This window comes from Eutrema salsugineum, unplaced genomic scaffold (genome assembly GCF_000478725.1).
Source record: "Eutrema salsugineum unplaced genomic scaffold, Eutsalg1_0 scaffold_7, whole genome shotgun sequence".
Lineage (NCBI taxonomy): Eukaryota > Viridiplantae > Streptophyta > Magnoliopsida > Brassicales > Brassicaceae > Eutrema > Eutrema salsugineum.
This window is the reverse complement of record NW_006256486.1, coordinates 4,319,693-4,330,847: the sequence shown is the minus strand read 5'-3', so window position 1 is coordinate 4,330,847 and position 11,155 is coordinate 4,319,693. Positions and strand designations below refer to the sequence as shown.

The 11,155-nt window shown below is 38.2% G+C and overlaps 2 protein-coding genes across 2 annotated transcripts; one reads left to right on the top strand and one right to left on the bottom strand.

Annotated features, from left to right (window-relative positions):
- Positions 1-707: 707 nt before the first annotated feature.
- Positions 708-2,946, top strand: LOC18011471 (protein trichome berefringence-like 7). The gene is made up of 4 exons (XM_006393274.2): positions 708-2,100; positions 2,190-2,348; positions 2,452-2,725; positions 2,807-2,946. The coding sequence occupies exons 1-4, from the start codon at positions 1,199-1,201 to the stop codon at positions 2,813-2,815; spliced, it is 1,344 nt and encodes a 447-aa protein (XP_006393336.1). The 5' UTR covers positions 708-1,198; the 3' UTR covers positions 2,816-2,946.
- Positions 2,947-3,223: 277 nt separating this feature from the next.
- On the bottom strand, positions 3,224-6,271 carry LOC18011472 (signal recognition particle 54 kDa protein 3). Its single transcript, XM_006393273.2, has 9 exons — positions 5,914-6,271; positions 5,721-5,820; positions 5,467-5,620; positions 4,720-4,870; positions 4,491-4,639; positions 4,284-4,384; positions 4,021-4,178; positions 3,811-3,925; positions 3,224-3,702 (listed from the first exon to the last, which is right to left on the bottom strand). The coding sequence occupies exons 1-9, from the start codon at positions 6,142-6,144 to the stop codon at positions 3,374-3,376; spliced, it is 1,488 nt and encodes a 495-aa protein (XP_006393335.1). The 5' UTR covers positions 6,145-6,271; the 3' UTR covers positions 3,224-3,373.
- Positions 6,272-11,155: the final 4,884 nt, after the last annotated feature.

Genomic DNA, 11,155 nt, shown 5'->3' with positions numbered 1-11,155 from the left:
CCAGCATTGCTGTGAGAACGGCTTGGAGAAGGACCTGTTTCCCTACTCCAGAGAGAAAGCGGGAGCTCCAACTAATAGTCTTTTGTCAGCTTGGAGGAGGACCTGTTACGGTTTATTTTTGCAGTGATACTATACATGTTTTATCAGGCACGGATTAAAATACTAATTGCAGTTGTCAACACTTTTCATTTGTCGATATACGGTTACAAGTACCAGAATTTCAGTTCTACTTATACGTGAATATAGGACAAGTATATTAATTTAACATTCATACCCAAAACAGGAAAAAAAAAAAAAAGACAGATTACAAAATTTATGAATATGTGTCCCATCCCATCATTAGATGATCAAATTAATTAATAGCATTTAACTATCTCACCAAATTTTATGTGTCTGTTCACTAACAGAAAATAGTACATTATCCGATTAACCATAATGAAATGATTTGTTCGATGGTTAATTTATTTGGATTTAATTTTATAGCACTTAAACATATAAACGATGCTTAATGGATGCAAGTATGCAACAACATAGACAACGATCAAGGACCAGAACACTCTTAAAAGACAAATTTCCATTTTTTTTTATTTCTTGCATCTGAATTGACCAAATTGGCCTTTACGCTATTTCCAAATTCTGGACGCATCCAACTGATTTATAAATTAAAAATAACTGAGCAGACATCGGCACCGGACAGTATCCTCTTTCCTCGCCGATCTCTCTCTTTCTCTCTTTCTTCCTGATCTCCGATCTCAATCAAACGCGTCTCGATTTCTACGCATTACAAGAACATCCAAGTCTCTGCTCATCGTGCTCAAATTGTAAATCTTTCGCCTACTTTTTCACGGTATTGATTCTGGATTTTATCCCTTCTTCCTCTTCTCTTCCGATTCGGTTGGCTTTTCCTCGGATTTGAACGATACCCTTTTGGTGATTCAATCTGTTCATCTCTGGGTTCGCGGCAAAATGTTGTATTTGCCTCGAAAATCACAGCAACTGCTAGGTTACAGCTAGAGATTGGATCATCTCTGTGTATTGTTATTAAAAGCTTCTTCTTTTGCATGATGGGTTTTAATGGAAGTGGAAACATAAGGAGCTAATGAAAATAGATCTTATATGGTAACTAACTAGATTTGCCCTGAACCCATCTTGTGATTTCAAAACGCTGGAGATGCGGTTGAATCATTAAGAAACAACAATGGCTAGTTTCACAAAGAGCTCATCATTCAATAGAAGAGCATTGACTTCATTAGCTATAGAAAGCCCTAGGAGCTCCTCTTCAAGCGCCTTCAATAGTCCCATTGGCTCAGCTTTCACAAGCCCGAGAACAACACACAACTTTGGAGGAAGTCCACGCCCCTCTACAACAAACCGGTTAAAAGAGATCTCGTATCTGTTTCAGGTGCTTATCCTCGCCGGAACAATCGTCTCGTTTCTTATTATCATCGCTGGTGGTTATTTATATGTTGTTCCTAGCCTCGGTCAGGCTTTCCTGGGTTATAATGGAGCATTGCAGTTTAACAGCTCTGTTACGGATGATAAAGAATGTGACATATTCGATGGGAACTGGGTCGTTGATGATAACTATCCATTGTACAACGCTTCGGAATGTCCTTTTGTTGAGAAAGGATTCAACTGCTTAGGGAATGGGCGTGGACACGAGGAGTATTTGAAGTGGAGGTGGAAGCCTAAGCACTGTAATGTCCCGAGATTCCAAGTGCGTGATGTGTTGGAGAGGTTAAGAGATAAAAGGATAGTTTTCGTGGGAGATTCGATGAGCAGAACGCAATGGGAGTCTTTGATATGTATGTTAATGACGGGTTTGGAAGATAAGAGGAGTGTTTATGAAGTCAATGGGAACAATATAACGAAAAGGATACGTTTTTTGGGTGTGAGGTTTAGTTCCTTTAATTTCACAGTCGAGTTCTACAGGTCGGTTTTCTTGGTTCAGCCTGGGAGGTTGCGTTGGCACGCGCCGAAACGTGTGAAGTCGACATTGAAACTAGACGTTTTAGATGTGATTAACCACGAATGGAGCTCGGCTGATTTTCTCATATTCAACACTGGTCAATGGTGGGTGCCTGGGAAGCTTTTCGAAACGTAAGCTGTTCTTGAAAACTATTTTTAGAATGTTTTTTTAGCAAACTCTTGTATATTCTACTGTTTCTTATTGTGTTTGGGAACATCAGTGGTTGTTACTTTCAGGTTGGAAACTCGTTGAGGCTTGGAATGTCGATTCCTGCAGCGTATAGATTAGCATTAGAGACATGGTCATCATGGATAGAGAGTACAATTGATCCAGACAAAACCCGTGTTTTGTTTCGTACATTTGAGCCATCGCATTGGAGGTACAAACCGAGATTCCTTATAGCTTTAACCTTTTATTGTTCTCCTCTTTTTCTTTAGTTCGTCGTTAAATCTGAGTTCCTTGTATTTGTTGTTGCTGTTTAGTGATCATAGATCATGCAATGTGACAAAGTATCCAGCCCCGGACACTAAAGGGAGAGACAGAAGCATATTCACTGAAATGATCAAAGAAGTAGTTAAAAACATGACAGTTCCGGTATCAATATTGGATGTAACTTCGATGTCAGCGTTTAGAAGCGATGGTCATGTCGGTTTATGGAGCGATAACCCGTTGGTACCTGATTGTAGTCATTGGTGTCTACCTGGAGTTCCTGATATATGGAATGAAATCTTGCTCTTCTTCCTCTTTAGACAGCAAGTAAACTCACTTCATTTCTGTTTTCTCTCTTTAACACAATATCATCCTCTTATGTCTGAATTTTGTTTACTTAATTTGCAGGTTGAGTGAAATGGATTATTGCAGGTTTTTTGCAGCATAACAATAGAAAAATATAAAGATTAACGACCCTTGAAGACTGAATCTCTTGGAGCTGATTGCTTCGTGGGAGTTAAAGAGAGAGAAAGGGGTCACAGATTTTGGTCATTCGACCAAAAAAAAATTTTGGTCAAAGTCAGAAAGTGATTCCTTAATTCATTCTTTTATTGTTTCTTCTACGTTCTTTTCTTCTTTATTGTATTATTAATTATCGATTCAATGAGATTGAGAGGATCTGTTCAAAGCTGAAACAGTTTTGTTCCCCCAAATTCTTTTCGTATAAAATGATTTTTCTTACTATTCAACATGTAATTACCGATCTAATCACTCACTCTCTTCCAAGAATAATATGCCAAAAAAGAGTTAAATGGGAAGCACGAATGGAGAACATTGGTAAGATTTTTTGGGTGAAATGAGAAATCAAAAGTATATTTTTACACCAAAAAAAAAGAAGAGAAAAAACTAATAACGACAAAGAGCAAAAGGTGTAGTTTAAGCTTGTGCGAGAAAGAAAGAAAGAGGCGAAAGAAACTACTTGTCTCTGCCACCGAACATTCCCATGAGGTCCTTGCCCGAACCCATCTGCTTCATGAGGCTCTGCAGACCGCCCATGCCGCCCATCTGCTTGAGCATATGAGGAGGAAGGACCTTGCTCATGTGCTGCGCGTTCATGTTTCTCGTCAGTGCGCTCATGTCTCCATTCTTTGGGATCTTTAGCCCCTTCATGTTACCCCACATCTTTGCTAGCTTCTTGTACTCTTCCAGCATGTCCATCACTTCTCTTACAAGCCTCCCTGACCCTCTCGCTATCCGCATCACCCTTGACTCATTAAACAGCTTTACGTTCGAGCTATCCAGTTCTGCACCAGTTTAAAACACTCATATTATCACCATTGTTGCTCAAAGCTATTATTTATGACCTTTAACTCTACACTGTTTCTCCAAATAAGAGATTCTATTCTTCTCACCTTCGTTAGTCATAGAATCCATCATTGTCATGTACCGCTTTATCTTCGCCTGGCTTTCTTTCTCATGTCCTTTCGGCATCATTTCATCACGCATTCCAGGCAGCCTTGAAAAAACCTACACACACACACACACCAACACGTCATGTTGTTATATCATCAAGCGACTCGCGCTCTTAAGCCTAGATGATATTTGACAAGAGAGATACTGACCTCCTGAAGTGGTCCCATGTTCAGTATGTTCTGGAACTGGTCGTACATAATTCTCAATGTAAAGTTACCCTGAGAGAGCTTTTCTAGAAGTTCAGGCTGTTGATCTTTAGGCACCACCTCTTGTAGTTTATCCACGAATCCAGACCAATCACCCATTCCTGTCGTATATATAAACAGACTATTTAGTCAACAAACAGCCCATTGGGAGACTTCGATTACTCCTCATAATTCTACTAGTCTTCAATCAATGCCATGAAAGTTACCTAAGAGACGGCTGACAAATGGTTTGACATCAAACAGTTCGAACTCATCCATATGCTCTCCTGTTCCGATGAATATCACAGGACTTTTTGTAGCTGCAACACTGATAAGATGAAAAATGGATCACATTCAATTTCTCGGAAAGCCCGAAAGATTTTCATATTGACTATTTCGACTACATAAAACGAGAATCGGTAAAAGATAATTACGCGCTAAGAGCACCACCACCCTTGGCATGACCGTCCATCTTAGTGATAATGACAGCTCCCACAGCAACACTCTGCTTAAATGCTTGAGCTTGATCAAATGCAGCTTGACCAATACTGCTGTCCATAACAAATATAACGAGATCTGGTTTCTGCAAAATGAACAGATAATGATCAGAACCTGCAACATCAACCAGGAACAAACATAAGACTTCAAGACAACAGATCATACCGTTGCTTCAGCAACTTGACGCATTTCTTCAAAGAGTGTAGCTTCTTGTTTATGGCGACCACTGGTGTCAACAATAATAAGATCACAGTTTTCTTTCTTGAACCTATCAACTCCCTCAACAGCAATTTTCACAGGATCGGATTCCGTGTAGCTGCAAACAATCACAACCAAGCCAGTTTGCTATCACAATACGACCTCGAGAATAGGTTAATCAGGAATATCTTCTATTTCTCTTTCACTATCCTCTGTTACTGTCATTGAAGTAAATCCAAAAAAAAACTAAATATAATCCAAAACCTCAAAAGGTCCATTTATGCACACTGTTGAACTCTTTGACAAAGATGTGCGATCCTTTGACGGAGTGGCACTATGTAATGAACTTAAAAAACAGAGAGCAAGAAAACAGACAAAAGGGCTCGTAGAGAACTGGAGAAGTATGACGAAACCTACTGGATGATGGAGAAAGAAACATATTAAGTAACCGTAATCCTCTTCAGTGCAGATTTTTGCACTGGCGTTAACCAAACCTCAGACTCAGAGTCTAAACCAAAAAAGTTTATAAAGTTTGTACCTTGCCTCTACCGTCACAAAGAAAATTCACACACTCTGTATATAAGCTACTATTCTATTGGATATATAAGCACCAAAGGTCTTACGACCATGCAAGAAGAAAGCTGACACTAAGAGATAAATCTTCAAACAAAGAATAAGACGTCATTTCATGGCAAAGGGGTTTGCTTTGAGTACCTTCCATAAAAGGGGATCCTAGCCTTGGTGGCATTCTGTTTCAGCTGATCGAAAGCACCGGCCCTGAAAGTATCAGCGCACACTAGAGCTGGTTTGTATCCTTTCTTCTGATGATAATAAGCATACTTGGTACACGTTGTGGTTTTTCCAGCACCTAAACATAGTCAACAAACGTTGGATGTTGAATCACGCATACAATCTAAATCTACACATTAGAAACATCAACCACCAAGAACAACTTACAAAAACCTAACCTTGTAATCCGACGAACATAACTACACTTGCTTTTGCCTTTTTGGGGGCAAAGGCAGGCTTTCCTGGATCCAACATCTTACAGAGTTCAGTAAAGATAGCCTGAGATAAACAATACGAGAGAATCAGGAGCAATTCAATGGACGAATTAGCCATATTTCATCAAATTCCAAGAAATTCGATCACGAATCAAACCTGCTCAATGATCCGTCGCTTGTTGTGGCCGGCAGCTAGCTCCTCGAGATTAACGATCTTCTTGATATTGCTCTGCATCTCCCTCACAAGAGCGAAAGAAACATCGGACTGGAGAAGAGCTCGTGTGATCTCGTTCAGGCATTCATTCAGAGCCTTCTCATCGATAATTGTCACATTGCTCATCTGCTGCAAGGCGCGGGTAATCCGCCCGCCAAGCTCCCCTAAAACCATCTTCGCTGCTTTGAGGAATCAATCAATCAAAAGGAAAAGAATCGGATTTGGGGAATTAGGGCTAGGGTTTTGATCAGAGATCTTTCGTCGGAGATTGGATTGAGAAAAGAGAAGTCGATGCTTTGATCCGAGGATCTGTAATATTCTAATTCGAGCAGAGGCGAAGCATATCGAAATTGATGGGCTTAAAGACGCTCAACAAGCCCAATGGGCCACCTCAACCAATTTATATTAACTTATTTCTTAATTTTCCTAATCTTCTATACAGTGAAAGGATATGATTATCTTTATTCAAATCAGATTAGAGACAAAATGCAATGATCTATGTTAAGACGTATGCCAAAAAAACTAAACAAATTTTAGCAATATAATTGTGTGAAACTAGTCAGGAAAATGAGAAATACATCGCATGATGGTATCTGAAAATAAAGCCTTTGATTTCCAGAGATAAATAGGTATGCAGTCAATGTTTACAAATGCAATTTTGAGCCAAGGGCAAACAAAAATTTTACAAAGCTAAAGAAGTAAATTTGTGTCATGCATTCTGACAAAGGAATATAGGCCAATATATACTTAAAATGTTTGTTTTTGTCAAAATTATATGTGTTGTAACTCCTGATAGGCAAAGAGCATAGAGAGTTTAGTAACTCTTGACATATACTTAAAGATAAACTGATTTTTCATATGTTAAGTTTCAAACGAAATTCTTTTAATCATGATCGAATTAATATTACCACATAACAACAATATTAACCATAACAACAAATACAAATATGTGTACAGATTTTGAACGCCTAATTTGTCAATATTTGAATTAAAAAATAACTGATAAAATAAAATTTTTACGTTGTTTTTACTATTATATACTTTAAAACATCATTAACTAAATTATATTAAATCTGACTTGGCAGTTTTCGATTGCAATTCATTCAACTAGTGCGATAGTGATGTACCCTTATTTACTATAGTAAGTGGATAAGGGTGCATCTTGTCTTGCCTTTGAAATTTAACCAATGGTGTAATGTTGTTAGATGGGAGTTTAGAAACTCTACCTCATATATTCAATTATCATATACTCTTTTGTGCATTTTATGTTAGTTTTTCTCTAATATACGTATTGTTTTTTCTAATTGAATCATATCTTTGTGAATGTTGGGAAAGTGTTTACATTTGATTCGGTAAATGGAGTGTTTTACATGCATAGTGTATAATTTAACGGTTTGTTGGTTTGTTTTAATTAAGTGTTGGTTTGTTTTAATTAAGTAAATTAGACACATAAGCGTAACTCAAAAGTTTATTTTTAGTAAATTGGACATGTTAGAATACCAATAAATTGACATTTATTTTCCTTTGCAGGTTTTCTCAAACCAATCAACACAGAAAAGCCTGGAGGTGCCTCTCCCTTTACTGCCCACGTTGGACACCTAATCTTCCATGACTATAGACTCTACTTAATTAGTATGAGAATGATTTCATGTTCATGTTATTTTGCTCCTTTAATCATGGTATAAGAACAAAGAACAATATGAACCTGCTCTTTTTGGTATCTTCAAGGAGGAAAGGTTTTTGGGAATTATCTTCAAGGAGCAGTGGTTCATCAATGTGGAAACAACTATTGAAGCTACGACCTACAGAAAATTCTCTTCTAACTTGTGAAATTGGTGATGGTAAGACCTGTCTTTTTGGTATGATTGCTGGACTCCCTTTAGGCAGTTGTACTCTTTCCTTGGAGCAGGTGCTCATCGGCTGCTTGGTCTCCCTCTGGACTCTAAAGTAGCTCAAGCAACTACAAGCGATGGTTGGATTTTCAGTGGTGCAAGAAGTAATAATGCAGAGCAGTTTTTATCTTTCCTCACTACAGTCCACATCACTCAAAATAAACCTGATCTTTTTCTTTGGGATACAAGTCAAGGAGAGCAAAAAGAATTCTTCAGTTTTGGTGATACTTGGCTTATGATCAGACCCGAGAAGGAGGAGGTTCAATGCCATCGACAAGTTTGGTTCAAAGGTTCTGTCCCTCGTCACTATTTCACTATGTGGCTTTGTTGTTGGAACAGGCTTCCCACTCTCTCTCGGCTTTTCTCCTGGGGAATTGTTAAAGATGATATATGTTTTCTCTGCCAATTTTACGGTGAAAACAAGAATCATCTTTTTCTAAGATGTCATTACAGTCATGAACTATGAGGCTGGTTGGCGAGAAAGCTCCTTTGTCCTTTCATAGGTTTCAGTACATGGCCTCATTTCCTAGAGTGGCTGCTCTTCCCAACTCAGAACACTTCTTTGGCCTTTCTAAGGCTCATCTCGGCTCAGTCTAGTTTACTCCCAGAGCCGTGCCCAGAGATATAAAGCCCGTAAGCGGAGTTAAAAAAAGACCCCTAACTAACCTGTTTTGTGTTAAAAGTTCCAATTAATCATCTTCGTCTCATATTCATATAAAACCAATCTCATTTATATAAAATAAAATAATGATATTTTCGTTTCAAATTCATATAAACTAGTAATAACAATCATCATCCTAAACAAAATAAATAAAAATCAGAGTAACAAATCACAAATCAAACTATAAATCTGATATTAGATAAAACAAAATTATAATTAAAAAAAACTTAACAATTGATAAATAGCTTTTGATTATGTGGTTGTTAAAGAAGAAAAAGAGAGTAAGAAATTTCCAAAAATTTAACAAAAAAAAATAGGGAGTTGAAATGGTAATTTTATATAAAAAGTTAAATTTTTCTAATTGTGTAGGTGGCTATATACATGATAACACCGTATTTTGACCACTTTTATGGATCATAATTGTATCTTATACATGTGTTTTAACTCTGTTTTCAATAGTTTTTAAAGTGTTTTCAATGTTTTAGAGTTTCAAAAGACTTTACAGGAAACTTGGGCAAAAGATATGCAATTTGGAACAAATGAGCAATTTTGGATAAATGCAGACCGTCAGAAGTATGACAAGCGATGAAGACCTTCTCACCGTCTGATCACCCCCAAACTTTGAGACAACATAGAGGAACCAGCTTTCTAATGCACTTTGTTTGGAGACAATCCAACGGTTAGATCTTCAGATACTCCCGATGCAAGAATGACAGAAAATACAGTTCCAGAAGAGAGCCATGTGTCGGGACCGCGGCCAACACCTGTTTTCCCGCGGGTAGAGCCACCGCGACCGCGGAACTTGGTCGTTCACTTTCCAGACGACTTAATTAAAGCCCAAATCAATTCCTTTCGTTATTTTTGAAGCCCTAAGTGTCCAGGACCACCCCAGAAGCTATAAATACCCTCTTAGGTCATTCTAAAGAGGCAGAGAAGAATAAAACGAAACACTTAGAGAGAGAGAGAGAGAGTTCGTGTGCTTCACAAACCCTAGGAGCCGCCGAGGAGAGCATCATCGCGCCTCCATCTGCGATTCCGTTCTTCGTTCTTCTTCCCTGTTTTCTTTAATTTCCTGCACTTTCAATTTCGTTTATGATGCTTTGTTACAATATGTTTAAGTAGTTACCCAGTTGGGTTTAAAGGGATTGTTCAAAGGGAATTTCATGTGTCTTTGCTTATGAATCGATAGATTTAGGATTTATAATCTTCTAGATGTTCTTTGTTTGCCTTTTATCTTACTGTGTGATTCTTTGCTGGCCACTTAGAAGCCGATCTGATATGATATGTTGCGAAAGCTTTCATTGATTGTCTGAACTAGGGTGAAACGAGCAATTCTTCTATAGGAGTGGAAACCTACCTGTAGTTGAGTTGTGAATGTTGATGAGTCTTGTTCTGCTGTTGCATCTTCTCCCTTCCAGGATCAGAGTGGAAACCTACTGATCAGGGTTGCGAGAGATAGTTGTTTAGTGCTGCGAAAGTAGGCTATTCATACTTCCATGCCTCGAGTTCTAGAACATACGTAGTTGATTACCTTTATCATATGCTTAAAATCGACATAGCTTGGTCCATGAACCCATGCGAAACCCCTTGAGCCCCAACGTTTGTCTTTCATTGCTTACAACCTTTGCTTCTTATTCGATTTTTCCTGCTTTCAATTTGTCTTTGATTTATTCGCTTATTACCTGCTTTCATTAGCCTTGGTTTAATCGCTTTTTACTTGTTTTAATTGCCTTCAATTGCTTTTTTTTTCTTTGCTTTCTAGTTTAAATTTAGTGACAACCAAAACCCACAACCAAAACCCAAAACCAAAACCCAAACCTGTTTAGTTCTAATCTGATTTAAGCATTGCCGTGAATTTGTACTGAAACAACTAAGTCTCTGTGGATCGATACCCTAAGTACTACAGTGCACATCTGTGCACTTGCAGACATTTAGGGGTTATAAATTTAAAACCTGAAACTTAGTAAAACGAAAGCACCAATACCCTGTTTACAATCGCATTAAGTTTTTGGCACCGTCGCCGGGGACTTTGATTTGTTTCGTTGCGAATCCCAGCTTAAATCCATTAGAACACTTGTTCACTTTTACTTTTTCTTTTGAATTTTTCAGGTTTCTCTGCAATGATAGACCGGGAACATGTTCCCGGGACTCTTGGTGATCCACCAAATCGTGTGGATAGTGATTCAAGCGATGATGACCTGACTAATGATGAGTTTGAAGAACCGATCTATGATGACAATGAACTGATCGAATCGACAAAATGTGAAGATGGTGATGAACTGATTGGAAGTTTCGATTCACTCGAGAAGTTCATGGGAGATCGAAGAGCTATTCAACCAGCCTTACCAGAGGATGGAAAAACCGAAATTAAGGTACCCCATATCCATTTAGTTCAATAAAATCAATTCTCTGGTTATTCATTCAAAAACCCGATAGACCATATCGAGACGTTCGAAGAATTATGTGCAACCACTACAGCAAATGGGAATTACCACAAGTGTAGTCTTTTCCCATTCTCTCTTAGAGATAATGCCAGCAAATGGCTAAAATCTTTGCCACCTGCTTCACTAAAAACGTGGGCAGCGTGTAGAACTGCTTTCCTAAATCGTTTTTACACTAGAAATCGATCAAA

Coding starts and splice junctions, on each gene's coding strand:
- LOC18011471 (XM_006393274.2), top strand. CDS start 1,199: ATGGCTAGTTTCACAAAGAGCTCATCATTCAATAGAAGAGCATTGACT. Junction 2,101..2,189: donor CCTGGGAAGCTTTTCGAAAC/GTAAGCTGTTCT, acceptor TGGGAACATCAG/TGGTTGTTACTTTCAGGTTG. Junction 2,349..2,451: donor TTTGAGCCATCGCATTGGAG/GTACAAACCGAG, acceptor GTTGCTGTTTAG/TGATCATAGATCATGCAATG.
- LOC18011472 (XM_006393273.2), bottom strand. CDS start 6,144: ATGGTTTTAGGGGAGCTTGGCGGGCGGATTACCCGCGCCTTGCAGCAG. Junction 3,926..4,020: donor ACATGGGACCACTTCAGGAG/GTCAGTATCTCT, acceptor GTGTGTGTGTAG/GTTTTTTCAAGGCTGCCTGG. Junction 3,703..3,810: donor GGATTCTATGACTAACGAAG/GTGAGAAGAATA, acceptor AAACTGGTGCAG/AACTGGATAGCTCGAACGTA.